At 41.1% G+C, this 15,633-nt stretch overlaps 1 protein-coding gene across 11 annotated transcripts in view; it reads left to right on the top strand.

The window, feature by feature from the left end:
- The window catches only part of KIAA1217 (KIAA1217 ortholog), a 584,613-nt gene that overhangs the window by 375,566 nt on the left and 193,414 nt on the right, over nucleotides 1-15,633 (top strand). For 10 of the 11 annotated variants that reach the window (XM_049881825.1, XM_049881824.1, XM_049881823.1 and 7 more), the window contains one exon: nucleotides 84-282. The exons of the other annotated variant lie outside the window; for it this stretch is intronic. In XM_049881825.1, coding sequence (XP_049737782.1) covers nucleotides 84-282 — 199 coding nt within the window. The remainder of the gene's footprint in view (nucleotides 1-83; nucleotides 283-15,633) is intronic. 11 annotated transcript variants of the gene reach the window in all.

Below are 15,633 nucleotides of genomic sequence, written 5' to 3'. Positions count from 1 at the left end.
CAGATCTTGATGATGTTGAAAATATTTTCAGTATAATGAGTAATAGTCTATTTCCCTGCTTTCTTTAAAAATGTCTTTTGTAGACAAGAAGCCCCAAACTGTCTCACAGCCCTCAACCTCCTAGCTTCAGCGACCCAGTTGAACATTTATCAGAGGCGTCCGGCGATTCTTTGGAAGCCATGTCTGAGGCAGAGTCTCCAAGCCCTTTTTCCAGAGGCAGCCGGACTCGAGCAAGCCTTCCAGTAGTGAGATCAACCAACCAGACAAAAGAAAGATCTCTGGGTAAGCATCAGAGGGCAGTTTTGGTGCCCCTTCATTACTGCATGTGTATATTTTAATACTTCTGAACATATACCTCTGCTTCCAAATATTAATTTAATCTTGATTTATAAAAACACAAGTACTAGGAAATTTCATTGGTTTAATATTAAGCATTGAGAATTTATTTACCTGTTGAGGAATCAGGCAAGTCCAAGCTATCTTTGGGGCTGGGTAAATTCAGAACTGGTGGGATTGACAACTTGAGCCAAGAGGCTGGTAAACCAGTTGCCACTGACTCTGTTTCAACTCACGGTGACCTCATGTGTGTCAGAGTAGAACTGTGCTTCATAGGGTTTTCAATGGCTGGTTTTTCATAAGTAGACCGCCAGGCCTTTCCTTCAAGGCACCTTTGGATGAATTTGAACCTCCAAACTTTGGGTGAGCAGCTGAGCTTCTTAACTGTCTGCACCACCTAGGGGCACTACCACCAGACTGGGGCTTTTGCAACTGGATGAAAGAGTCTTGTGCTTTCTGAGCCCCACTGGTGCTTAAGGCAGGAGGACGCGAGCTAGCCAAGGAGTGGAATTTCTCCTTTGTGCTTTGTAGGAAATGAGTGAGGTTCGAGTCCGTGCAAAGACAGCCTCTGCTTTGTAAAATAAAATGAAGATAAGAATAAAAGCCTTGCCCTCCCCCACCCCCATAACTGGGGAACATCGAGCCTGTTGGATAATGGAACCTTTGTCTTGAAGGCAGGAATTTCCCCCCATCCACCAAGAGCAGTTGGCAGAGCAAGTAGATACTTGCTGGGTTCAGGAACCAAGCCTTGGGGCAGAGCGGCCACAGGAGGAAGTAGCAAGCCTTGCCCAAATGCTCAGTTCTAGAAACGCCCCTTGCTTGGGAGCTCTGGTGGGCTCTGAGTCAGTGGTGGTCAGAGCAGGTTAAATAATGCTGTATCAGAGGTGTTTATTCTTCCAGCTCCACAAGGGGCTTTTGGGCCTGTGATGTTTCACAAATTCTGGGTAGAAACAAAGGAACATGATGAGAGGAGAGAAATCCGAAGTTTGCTAAGCGAGGGAGCTGTGGTCCCAGAAAACAAGGCTGGCACTGGGCCAGCAGGATGGGTGCTGCCCTTGACAGCCTCTTTGTGGTCAATTTGGGACTGTCCTCCTGGCCACACCTGGCCGTTGTGGTATAATTCAGTTGAGCCAAGATGGGCAATAAACGGGGAAGTGTGAGTCACAGAGAGCCTAAACACAGCCTCCTTCCCAGGGGTTGCGCTCAGCCTTATTCTTGGAAAACCCCCTTTGGCCAGGCTTTACTTAACACGCAGAGACTGGGGCTCCCCAGAGAGCTTGGGGCCACACAGCAGGTGTTCCAAACACTGCGATGGCCAGCCGAGAAGTGCAGCTGTGACCCCACAGGCCTCAGACGCTGAAGATTAGAGACTCTGAGCTGTGACCTCTTGGGAACCCAGTGTTAATGGTGTTTGGAAGCCCTGCTGTCTTTTAGGGTCCGTACAGTGTTTTTCATCTTAATCCATATAATTTTAATAAGCTCTGTTTCACGAAGCCCTGTTGATTCTGTCTTTATTTAAAATTTTGATATTTTGTTTATCGTGGATTTTTTTGCATTGATTTTCATTTTTTTTAATTTCACATTGAAATATTATTTATCTTGGTAACTGATGTTTCTCACCTTACCCCAATGCCTCCCCTGCCTGAAGCCCCAGGAACTTTAGATACTAGGGCTATGGCCGCCACCCAAAGGCACCCGATGGGGCTGAGTGGGTGAAGCCAGGCTGTGGGCCTGCACTTCTGCAAATGCGCAGTTTGTCGCCCCAGGCCCTCCCAGTTCAGACAGGACTAGGAGGTGGGTGGGGGGACCCCGAGGGTGCAGCCAACAATGGACAGAGTCCTCAGGCCACTACCATATCCCTGGAATGAATGAAACCTCCCTCCCTTCAGGCAGCCTGTGCCTGGAGATAAACCTGCACACTTAATAATTTTTCCACTTGAATAATCCCCCATTCCTATCACTTGGACGTGCTTAGGGGACGGGAGGAATGTAGAGAGGCTGAGCAGGGTGCATTTGGCAAAGGCTTTTGGAATGTATGTATGAGAGAGAAGTGAGAGCACTAAGTCATTGTTTAGCCTAGATGAGTGTGTACCTCCCTGGTGTCAGTATAATGGTGTCCCTTCCATGCCATACTGGGGTTCAAGCTGTGAGCTTATCATTTGGGAGAGGCACATGGAGACGCAGGCAGGGCCAAATGACAGCAAAACACAGGCCCTTTCTGACGCTGATGGCTAACTGGTCGTTCTTTGAGATTTACAAAGCTCAGTGGGCTCTGACTTATAACATTACCTGATTCCAGTGACCTACCGTCTCTAAATCTTTACATCTACAGACTGGTGGTTTCCCTTCCTGCTCCACCCAGCCTGAGCCCAACTGAAATTCTCCTCAGTGAAATGTATACCATTTCCCCTTCACTCCATCTTCAGAGCAAACAGAGAACATTCGGAGAGAGGAAGCCGAAAAAATAAAGTAGAAAATCTCTTTCCAGTAGAGTTTGGTTTTAGAAATAATTTCCATGAAATATCGTCCCACAGATATTAGGTCTGGAGTCTTAATGATGGAGTAGTTTCCTTTTAATCATGGTGCTGTCTTGTAAATGCCTGTCTGGAATGTGACCATAGTCAGGGACTGGTGTCTGGTTGCTCCGGAGTTGGCCTTCGGGGAAAGGGTAGCCGCAAGATGTTCCCACACTTCTCTGCGCCCTCAGGAATTTGAAAATAAAAGTCATGTGAAGACAATAACAACAGCAGCAACTTCCTTCTTGGTGCAGCCAGATTCTTTTGTTGAACACATTCTGAATGGTTAATGTTAGAAAAGACACCCCACATACCAGCCCAGCGCCAGAGGTGTTGCCATTTCTATGACAAACTGCCTCTCAGACACTCAGAGTCAGACTGAACAAGCAAACTTGGCAGAGGAGGACAGGAGGGTTTTAGATAAACTGGGGAAGAATTTCCCCAACTCTATGACTTGAAGAGTCTCTATGTGGTCGTGCTTCTATTCCAAGATGGTACCATTGATGGTGATCGCTCCCTGAGAGGGGTTTAAGGAAAAGAAGGTTCTTGGTTGCCAGAATCTGCCACCCTTCCCACTCAAGACTGGGTAGGAGGGTAGAGCAAAGAATTTAGTTAAAGACCGTCCACAATGGCAAAAGCTAAGAAGGTTTGTGGGCAAAGACTGTAAGGCTAGCGTTAGATGGCTTGAGCATGTGCAATTATCCACTTTTTTTTAGTATTAAAAACATACAAAAAAAATTTCAGGCACATAAAAAGAAGTACTGCTCTATAGAGGAAATGAAATATTTACAAAATTTGTTTTCAGGTGTGCTGGTAAAAAAAAAAAAATTTTTTTTTTTTTTTAAGAAACTGAAAAATGTAACATTATAAAAACAAGATTTTATGGAAAAGAGTTTGGTAGTAAATAGATTTGGGGCACACCCTGATTTTTTTTTTAGAGTGCTATGAAACAAAGGTCAGAAACCTTTCTCTAGCATCAGATTCAGCACTCGGCCTACGTGGACTGGGCATGGGTGGCTGTGGGGGATGGGCTCACATCACCCACCCCTACTTCCTCCTGGTGTGCCTTTCTTTACTGCTAAGGCTGGAAAGCAGACTCATGCTGGACTATCACATGCGCTGGATTCCAGAAGGTGGGAAGTGAGGCCATCGTGGACTCCCTTGGGTTTTCTTCAGCATTGTTTGCCAAGGACTCAGGGCATGGTCACTAGCTTGATAAGGTTGAGAGTTGGGGTACCGGGCATCCTGTTTACTCGTTCCTAGGGTTCCACAACAGTCCTGGCAACTTCCTCATCGAGGCAACGCAATAGAGTTGGAAGCTTTACTCACGTTTGCCCGGTGTAGCAGGAAGATTCCTCGTGGTCGAATAAGTTCTGTGGTAGCCCTGTTCAATAGAGAAAATTTAGCCCAATAATTCTGTGAGCCATTTAAAAAATCCAATTTTGCCTAAACTATCTAGTGTCAGTTCAGTTCTCTGCAACTAATAAACCCTGACTGATATGAGGGGTCTGATTTACTGATTTTATAAAAAATTGTAGTGTACCTGTTCTATTTGTTTCAGAAAGTATGACAAGAACCTGTAGGTACAGGCTAAGGAATTCGAGGAGCTTGGCAATAAGCCAGGGAGTGGTTTTCAAACTGTGTTCCATGGAACTCTAGAGTTTTGTGGAGTTTTCTCTGCTATAAATATTTCAGTTTATGTGAAAAACAAGTTGAGCCTACACTGCTAAAAACCACACTAAAATTAAGGAAATTTTCTCTATACAAGTCTTCAAGTACGTTAATATGGTTATATTTGGTGAGTCAAAAAGATTACCTCTTAGTTTTCTTCCACTTGACTTAGTGAATATCTAAGAAGATCGTTCCTGTAAACCAGATTAATCTTTAAATAAAAAATTGATTTGGGGCTGGGAATTGGCCATTTAAAGAGAAATTTCAAGAAATATTTTGATATAGTACAAAACACGTCTTTGTGCTACAAGTTATCACCCCTGATTTGTCCTTTGTAAGCTTGGATTTTCATATATGAAGTTTCTCTGAAGGAAGGGAGTATTTAATTAATCCAGAAGAATGTAAAAGATCGCGTGGACTCGTGATTTGTTTATGCTTGCTTGAAAAAATAAAGTTACTCAGATATCTTTAGAAACCTCTTGCTATTAAAATTCCTGGATTAAAACTCTACACTAGATTTCTCAGACTTTGAAGAAATCATTCAGTTACTATGGCATCTGAACAGTTTTATGCCCTTTCCCAGTATCTCTAGGATTACTCTGAAGACAGGATGCAGGTAGGAAAAGCATCAGCTTGGATGATAGGAGATTTGGTTGCTTCTAAGAGTCTGAGACCTTTCTGAGCCACCATTATTTTGCTGGATCTGTTCATAGGTCAAGTGAGTTACAGTGCAAAGGCATCTTAATGTGAAGGACCTTGGAGAAGCCTTGGGGGCTTCTGTTTCTTCTTCTATAGCCGTGGTGTTGTTAAGCCTGGATTACAGGTCACCTTTTTAATAAAACTAACTGAAAACCTTTTCAGTGTTGCAGATGGAGCTGTAGGGTTAAATAACTATAAAGAAAACTCTATTGTTTGCAAAGCCATTTCAGAATAATCAGTTTTCCAGAAAGTCTATGGGAAATATTCCCTGTTTCCCTATCATAGCCATGATACCCCATTCTAACCCAGATACCTAACTAATGTGTTTGAGTGTGTGTGTGTGTTTCTGGTATAAAAATTACTCTTATTCAAAAGAGAATTGTTCATCAAGTCTCACAAAGCAATGTAGGAGAAAGTAAGGCAAATTTTATGTTGTTTATACAGCTCTACATCCAAAAGAGATTGGATGTGACTTAATCAAACACAATAAGAATATATATAACTACCAAAACAAGTATTAATGCAAGTAGCAGTTGGGAAAAATATCTATGCCAGAAAAATTAATGTAAGAATAATTGCTGCCACCACCATGCAGGTCTTTGGTCTCTTGTCTAAGCCACCCCCCTAGGAGCTTGGGATTAGCCTTTTTCCTGCTTCCTTTCTCATTTGAGGGGAAAGTCAGGCTTACTATGCCTTTTTCTTCAACACATTAAAATTACATTAGTCAAATCTCCTGTTTATTTTCCCCCCAGCCTCTTTGACCCTTGCACAGTACATTGGCTTGGTTTTTTAGCATTGCAAAAGTAAATTTTAAAACTCAGGTAGAGATTCAACTTCATTACTACTTTTCTGTTTAACACCTCCCAAGACCTATCTTCAAATTTAGAACATGAAAGTTGTTTGGCATCTAACTGATTTCACTGTAACCCATCAGGAAACGCTCCTGTTTTCAACGTGTTGCACTTCAGTTCTCAAAAGTTTGATAGTGTCATTAAAAATGATACTCCCACCAACTTTTCATTTTCAGAATTTTCTAAGTGTTAATTGGCTTTCAGACATCTTTGGCTAAATGTCTCCCAGTAATGTATAGCTAGGCATGACAAAAATAAAGCTTTCATTTTTTCCCCAAAGTTTTGCCCACTTCTCATTTTTTTTCTCCATTCATTTATTAAGAATCTACTCAGCTATTGCCATTTTTGTAGATGCCATGGTGAGTTATTTTTTAAAAATATATGAAATATATGGTTCTTGTGTTTAAGGAATTTTGAGTGTAACTAAAGACACATGGTAACCATATAAGGACCACCTAAAATATACATAAATCAAAGCGTACACGGATGAAGCTATGCAAAATCCAGCAACACTGGCCTCCTCTTGGTTCCTTGAACATGCCCAGCAGTCTTCCATGTCAGGACCTCTGCACACACTATTATCTTTGCCTAAAATGTCCCCTTCCCGTATACCTGCATGGCCCACTCCTCACTGAATTCAGACCTATGCTCAGAGAGCTCTCTCCTGTTTCCTGCCCTTCCAGTCTCTATCTGCTGACCCTGATGCATCTCTTTTTCCATGGTTCTTAACATTTAGGACCAAAAAAAACCAATTTCAATGCCATCGAGTCAATGATCCTATGGGACAGAGTAAAACTGCCCCATAAAGAGTCCAAGGCTATAATCTTTATGGAAGCCAACTGCCACGTCTTTCTCCCACAGAGAGACTACTGGGTTCAAACCACTAACCTTTTTTGGTTAGCAGCCAAGTGCTTCACCACTTTGCCACCAGGGCTCCACAACATTTAGGACAGTGGTTCTCAAATTTAGCAGAAGACTTGTTAAAACACAGATTGTTGGCCTCACCCCCGAAGTTTCTGATTCAGTAAATCCGAGGACAAGGTCTGGACCCAAGAATTTGCATCTCCAAGAACAAGTTCCCAGGTGAGTTTGGTGTTGGTAGTGCTGGTCAGGGTTCCACTGACTTAGAGTACTCTTCTTATACCTTATGAAAGGAGCCCTGGTGATACACCCAATGGTTAAGCACCCACCTGCTCACTGAACGGTTGGTGGTTCAAGCCCACCCAGCAGCTCCACGGGAGAAAGATGTGGCAATCAGCTCCTGTAAAGATTATGATAAAGATTATTACCTAGGAAACCCTATGAGGTAGTTCTACTGTGTCACATTGGGTCTGTAAGAGTCAGAATCAACTCCACGGCACCCAACAATTACATGCCCCATGAAAGAATTGCTAAATGCTGTTACAAAGCAGCATCACATGAGGGCACTCTAATCAGTCTTCGACAAAAAAAAAAAAATCAGTCTTCGATAGGGAATGGAAAATAATCATTATACCTGGGAGGAGTTATGGAACCTTTAAATGCCTGGCCTGGATATTGTCCTTAAGCTAGAGTATTTCATTTCAGCACCTGTGCCTGGCACAGGCCCCAGTAGAGACCCTTAAGTCACATCCTTCCCACACAGTGAGCTTTGGACCATCCTACTTCCCTAGCTCTGTCTCACTTTCTACTCTTTGCAGGTCCTTTGTTTGATCCCTACTTGAGCTCTGAGCCTCCTTGTCAGCCCTTCACCTCCTAGCTTGGTACACTTAGAAATGCGTGTGTTCTCAACATCTTACCTCTGAACCATTTCCTGGTTATGGGGTGGCTGACCTTATCATACAACTTCACACTACACATTCTAACTGACCTGATTCTGGAATTTCCCACACCAGTGGCTGGCCTTGTCTGGTCCCAGAGGAACTCTGGCCCCAGCAACAATTAGTTAGCTCCCAGATGTTGATCTTGTTAATGGGGTTGGCAGGCAAAGGACATGTGGATGAGGCCAGTGCAGCTGAAGACTTTCCTATGGAAGAAATTCCCTTGACAAGGTGCTTTAGCTTCGATTCAGTAATTGGTCTTACATGTGCTTCCATCTGCCCTCATAAAAAAAAAATTTTTTTTTCTCATAGGAAGAGTCAAATAGTTTAGCGACCTTCCTAAGAGTGCAAAAAGTTCAATTTAACAAATATATAGTAAGTGCCTACAATATGCCTGGTGCATGTGATGCTTTATTAGGCAAGAAAAAAGAAAAAAAAAATCATCTTTCAACAAATACTAATACCTACTAAGTGCTAGGTGCTCTTGGGTGATGGGGGTATAGCAGTCAACAAGAGTAACAAGCTTCTGCCCTCATGGAGCTTATATTCTGTTAGGGAAGTAGATGGTAAGCAAAGAAAATGTAGAACAGGTGGATAGAAGTTCTGTGGAGAAAAATAAAGCAGGGGAAGGGGAACAGACAGAACTGAAGAGATGAAAGTGGGAGGGTTGTAATTTTAAAAAGGATGGACAGGAATTTAGAAAAGAAAAGAATGATCCTCAAGGTGATTGTTTAGATAGATAAATGATTGATAGGTGTAAAGATGTTGTTGTTAGGTGCCATTGAATTGATTCTGATTCATAGAGACCTGATGTGACAGACTAGAACTGCCCTATAAGGTTTCCTAGGCTGTAATCTTTACAGGAGCAGATTGACAGATCTTTCTACTGAAGAGCCACTGGGTGAGTTCGAACAGCCAACCTTTCGGTTGGTTAGCAGCCAAGCACTTAAGTGTTGTGCTACTGGGGCTCAATATATAAGAAGAGATAGATACAGATGATGGATGGATAGATTGGATGGATGGATGGACGGACGGACGGACGGAGGGATGGAGGGAGGGAGGGATGGAGGGATGGATGGAGGGAGAGGGAGGGAGGGAGGGAGAGAGAGAGATAAAAACCAAAACCAAACCCAACCCATTGCTGTCAAGTGGATTCCAACTAATAGCGACCCTATAGGACAGAGTAGAACTGCCCCATAGGGTTTCCAAGGAGTGTCTGGTGGATTCAAACTGCTGACCTTTATTTATTGAGAGAAAGAAAAGTAGGTAGTAGCATGATCAGCTTTTGGAAAATAGCAACTTCTTATATTTAGGTCACCAGTTCAAGATGGCCATTTCTCAAAAAGATGGACTTCCAGAGCAGCCTAAGAGCCTTAAGAAATACTTGTTCAAGAATTCAGAGAAATGAGCTGTTTTACAAATGCCTTCCTGTAATTAAAGTATAAAAATTCCAAAAAATAAAAAGGATGGAAAAGGCAAGTACGATGGAGAAACAGACCTTTGAGCCATGACTTGGAGGATGTGAAGACGTAAGCCATCCAGATATCTGGGGGGAGAGAATCCCAGGCAGAGGAAACAGCCGATGTGAAGGACCTGAGCAAGAGCGTGCCTGGAGCATTCAAGGAACAGCAAGGAAGCCACTGTGGTCAGAGTCATGCAGCAACAGAGTAGGGAATGAGGTCAGAGAGATAATGGGGGCCAATTAGTATAGGACCCTCACAAAAATAAAGACTCTGGTTCTTACTGTCAGTTAAATGACAATGCCTGCATTGGAGGGTTATAAGCAGAGGTGTGACAAGATATTACTTAAGTTTCAAAGGTTTTATTCTGGATGTTGGGTTGGAATGCATTAAAGGGGGCATGGGCAGAAGTTGGGAGACCAGTTAGAAGTCTTAAAAATAATCAATGGAGATGAGGGTGTTAGCAGTGGAGGTGCTGAGAAGAATTTAGATTCTATAGGTATTGAGATTAGAGTAAGATTGGTTTCTGCCATTCAGGAGTTTGTGTTCTAATGGAGATGACACATATCGTAGAAACTCTTAAGCCAAGGCATGAATGCAAACGTCAAAATAGTAGCTAACATTTACTAAGCACTTATTCTATGCCTGGCAGTATCTAATACGCTGAGCAGCAAAGCTCAATTTTGAACCCCTGGCTGTCTGTCTCCAGACCCACACACTTTACTAAAAAGTACCAAGGGAGAGAAATAAATTCTGATTTTAATGAACAGTAGCATTTGAATTGGGTTTGGAGAGATGAATAGGGTTTTGGTGGTTTGGAAAAGGGAAAGATCCCTTATGAGAGCAGTAACCATAATGATAGCTACCATGTATTGATCACCCAAACTCCTCCAGAAGCTGAGCAGTAACAACAGTGGTGTATTTCTCTGTACAGTATTTATTTAACCCTGTCTGTGCCATTTATATCTGTAGTTAAAGCCCCTCCCTCCCAAAAAGGCACTGAGTGTGAAAGAAGCAGCCAGTGTAGTGACTTAGAGCACCTAATCCTGGCTCCCTTACTTACCTGCTGAGAAAGTTTTTTCATCTCTGCACCTCATCCATAAATACCTACCTCATAGAATAGTTGTAATAGCAATTGAGATCATACATTCAAAGGCCCTAACATGATCTCTGGTATATAGTAAGCACTCTGAAAATTAACTGATGTTCATAATGATGACCTGAGTTATTTTAAAAAAAGTCAATTATAGTCCGTTTTCTAAGATAAGGCATTAAGAATTACATTTAGAAATATTTACATCAGAATAGTTAAATCAAAACATTTCCAATATGAGATTTATTCATTTTTAACTTATTTGCCTGCCAAATTTATTCAAACAGATCAATCACCTCTTTAACAAACATTTACAGGATCTGTATGCTGAAAAACTACAGCATATTAATGAAAGAAATCAAAGACCTAAATAATTGGAGAGACATCCCATGTTCATGGATTGGAAGACTCAACAAAGTAAATATGGCAGTTCTCCCCAAATTGATCTGTAGGTTTAACTCAATTCCTATCAAATTCTCAGCAGAATTTTTTGTAAACAGAGACCAGTTTGTTCTAAAATTTCTATGGGAAGGCAAAGGAACGAGAACAACTAAGACAATTTTGATAAAAATAAAGTGAAAGAAATCAGTCTATCTGATTTCAAGACTTACTATAGAACTATTGTAATCAACACTATGTGGTACTGGCAGAGGGATAGACACATAGATCAATGAAAGAGAACAGAGAACCCAGAAATAAGACCCACACGAATATGCCCAACTGACTTTGATAAGGTTGCAACAACTCAATGAAGGAAAGATAGTTTTTTCAACAAATGGGTTGGAGAAGATGGACATTCTTAGCCCTTCCCCCAAAAAAGAACTTTAACCTAAGCTTCATACCTTATACAAAAATAATAATAATAATGATAATTTCAAATAGATCTTCAGGACCTAGCATGATCCATAAAAGGAAAAATTGATATACTGGACCTCAAGAAATTTCAAACTTTTGCTTTGTGAAAAACCCCTTAAGAGGATGAAAGACAAGCTACAAACTGGGAGAAAATAGTTGAAAATCATGTATCGGACAAAGGAGTAGTGTCTAGAGTATTCTCAAAACCTAGTAGTAAAAAATCAAACAATTCAGTTAGAAAATGGACAAAGGACAAGTACAGACATTTCATTGAAGAGGATGTACAGATGATAAATAAGCTGGTGAAATGTGTTCAACATCATTAAAAACAAAACCTGTTGCTGTTGAGTTGATTCCAAGTCATATTGACCCTATAGGGCACAATAGAACTGCCCCACAGGGTTTCCAAGGAGTGGCTACTAGATTTGAGCTGCCGACCTTTTGGTTAGCAGCAGAGCTGTTAACCACTGCACCACCAGGGCTACTCAACGTCATTAGCCTTTAGCAAAATGCAAATTAAAAATACAATGTGAAAGCACTACAGATATACCAGAATGGCTAAAATAAAAAGTAATGATAACACCAAATGCTGGCAAGGATACACAGGAACTAAATTACTCATACTTTGCTGGTGGCAATGCAGTATGATACGGGCATTCTGGAACATAGTTTCACATTTTCTTTTAAAACTAAAAATGGACTTACCATGCAACCCAGCAATGCACGCTTTGAAATTTATCTCAGTGAAATGAAAACTTAGTTTCATCCAATGACTGTTCATAGCAGCTTTATTTTTAATAGCCACAAACTGGAAACGACCCAGATGTCCTTCAGTGGGTTAATGGTTAAGCTGTGGTACGTCCATACTATGGAGAAGTACTACTTAGCAATAAAAAGGGATGAACTATTTATTTATAGTACATGCAACTACTTAGATGTACCTCAAGGAAATTATGCTGAGTGAAATAAAAGCCAATCTCAAAAGGTTACATGTTGTACCATTCCATTCATATACAACACTCGTGAAATACACAGATGGAGAACAGATTAGTGGTTGCCAGGGGTTAGAGTTAGGAAGGTGAAGGAGGTTTGACTTCGGAGGTGTAGCATGAGGAAGCTTTGTGGTGATGGTACAATGAACTATCTTGATTGTGGTAGTAGTTACATGCAGCTACACATGTAATAAAATTGCATAGAGCTACACACACACAAACAAATGCGTGTACAGGTAGTCCCCAGACTACTGAATGAGTTCCTTTTCTAAATATGTCTGTAAGTGGAATTTGTGCGTGAGTTGGAACAGTTAGATACAGTTTGAAACTAATGTCAGTTAGTAAAATATTTGTCTTAGTATATATATAGTATGTTGCAGAAACCCTGCTGGTGTGGTGGTGAAGTGCTACTGCTGCTAACCAAAAGGCTGAAAGTTCGAATCCACCAGGCGTTCCTTGGAAACTCTATGGGGCACTTCTACTGTATCCTATAGGGTTGCTATGAGTTGGAATCACCTTGATGACAACAGGTTTGTTTTTTTTAATAGTATGTAGTGTGCCTTTCTATGCATAAAACATTAAAGAAATGCTATCAGATACACCAAATCATGTTTAACATAATAAAACAGTAATAATATGTTTTGATGTGCATCACAAAGTAGCGCCCATTTTTCATTATGAACCATTGTGTGTACCTTGAAATTTCAATATAATAGGCTTTACGAGGGTTGGTTTGTAACTGCGAGTTGTAGGTAAGTTAGATGTTGGTAACCAGGGGACTGCCTGTATAAATCTGCATAAGCTGTGTGGGTTTTACCCATGTCAGTACCACGTTTTGTTAGTGTACTATAGTTGTGCAAGATGGCACCACTGGGGAAGGCCAGGTAAAGGGTACATGGGACTTCCCTATACATTTATACATTTATTTGAACTTTCTGTGAATCTATAATTATTTCAAAATAAAAACTTTGTGTGTGTGTATCACTTAGGACAATAAACCTAGAAGGAAGAGTGGAATGTATCAACTGATAATGAGAAAAAAATTACTTAGCATAATTGATAATGGATCATTTAAAGGGTTAGAAGCAAAATAAAACAAAAATACCCATACAGATGGAGCAGAACTCAAATTCACATAAAGAGACCAGACTTACTGGTCTGATAGAGACTGGAGGAACCCTCAAAAATATGGCCCCTGGACACACTGATAACCCAGAACTGAAACCATTCTCTAAGCCCACTCTTCAGACAAAGATTAGACAGGACTATAAAACAAAAATAATACATGTGAGGAGTGAGCTTCTCACATGAGACCAAATGGGTGGCCCCTGTCCATAGGCAGAATGAGAAGGCAAGAAGGGACAGGAACTTGGTCAAAACAGAGGGAGCCCAGGGTGGAAAGGGGGAGTGTGGGAATTGTACCTAATGTCACAAAACAATATGTTTATAAATTTTTATATGAGAAATTGAGCCATAAACTTTCACCTAAAGCACACACCAAAAAAAGACATAGAAAGTACAAAAAAAAAAAAAAAAGCCCATACAGAAACCAGGGAAGACCAAAGAGGGCAATTAGAATGAAAGCATTCTAAAGTCTTCATATAGTCTAGGAGGAAAATAGAAATCCATGTGTTTGAAATATTTTTATGATAAAAAGGTAGGATGGCATTTAAGCCAACAGGTGTTATTCTGATGTAAAGTATCATTCATTCATCAGAAACCTACTGACATCACTAATCCCTTTACAATCCTGAAAGGAAGTGGTTTTATCCCCTTTTTATTGATGAAGTAATAGAGACCGGAAGGGGATGAATTACATCTGAAAGGTCCTAGTAGTAAGGAGCGGAGCCAGGATTTGAACCCAGGGCTCTCTGACTCCCAAACCTATGTCTTTTAACTCCACTTTGCTTTACTGGGCATAACGAATACAGAAATAATTTTTTTTTTCTCTGAAAGTAGTGGCTGAAGGTGAAATATTTTCACCTCTATGGAAAGAAACATGAATCATCTTTAAACTATGGTGGAACTACAGAATAGAAGGCTTTGCTATCCGGCCTTTTCATTCATCGGCTCTGAACAGTCATTGTGAAGCTGTGCCGCAGGAGCCCATCATTCAGCTCGGCTGTGCTGCATGGAAGAGCTAAGCAGCCATTAACTTTCAAGTTTAGTAGCTACTTAATAATGGTATGAGCATAGAAATAAAATGTTCGATCTTACCCTGTATAGCTGAGAAAAAGAAAGGTAATATATCGAAGATCAGTGAAAACCGTAAGTCTATTGAACTATTAGTTAATTTTCCAATTGAAAACCTTGTTCCTGTTTCTCCTGATGCTAAATTGATATTGAAACTCAAGTAGGCTAATGTACTTTCCCATACATATAGCCACAGAGCACGCATGGCGGTCTCTCTCTCTGTCTCTCTCTGTCTCTCACACACACACACACACACACACACACACACACACACACACACACACACACACACACACACACACACACACACACACACACACACACACACACACACACACACACACACACACACACACACACACACACACACACACACACACACACACACACACACACACACACACACACACACACACACACACACACAACGGGTCGCAAGAAAGAGGCAATAGGGTTTAGTTGCTCACGTTCATTTTGTTCAAATGAAAGAAACCTGAAAATCCTTTTCTGGCCTATCAGGCATTTTTCCCTTTTTTTTAGAATGGAATAAATGACTACAGCTCTCTGGTTTATAGGATTGAAAAGAGGGAGTACTTTTATCTTACCTGAAACATTGTGCGGCAAAAGCTTCTATTTACTGGCTCATGAAAGATTTTATGCCTCATCTGTTGTACTTGGGGTGACTATAGAGAACGTGCTAGAAAAAGATTTGAAATGTGTTGCCTCCTGAAGTTAGCATTATAATGAGGTATATTATTGAAGAATCCTACTCTCCTTAATGTGTACAGATTTCTGCACTGGAATGAAGTATTAAAGTAAACGCAAATAGAAAATTAAACAGAATGTAGCCTCAAGCCCTAAAAATGTGTAAGATGGCCCATCCTTTTATGTGTCGGCTTCAGAACCTGTTTACCCAGCTCTTTCACAATAGTTTCATCTGGAGCAACAACAAAAGCACCTGTCACTCGCTGAGCTCACAGCTTTTATAAAAACATCGGGAACATTCTGGTCCCAGCGTTCCCATCCCAGCTCTGTCATGGAATAACTCAGGGACCTTGACAAATTTGTCATCCTTTCTCGGCCTCAATCTCTCCGTCCACAGAATCCTGAGCCATCTCCCAGGAGACCTGAGAGTAAGACTGGCGTAACAGAAATGGTTATGAAAGTG

This window comes from Elephas maximus, chromosome 4, assembly GCF_024166365.1.
Source record: "Elephas maximus indicus isolate mEleMax1 chromosome 4, mEleMax1 primary haplotype, whole genome shotgun sequence".
Taxonomy (NCBI): domain Eukaryota; kingdom Metazoa; phylum Chordata; class Mammalia; order Proboscidea; family Elephantidae; genus Elephas; species Elephas maximus.
The sequence above is the reverse complement of the archived record's forward strand: the minus strand, read 5'-3'. Positions and strand labels throughout refer to the sequence as shown.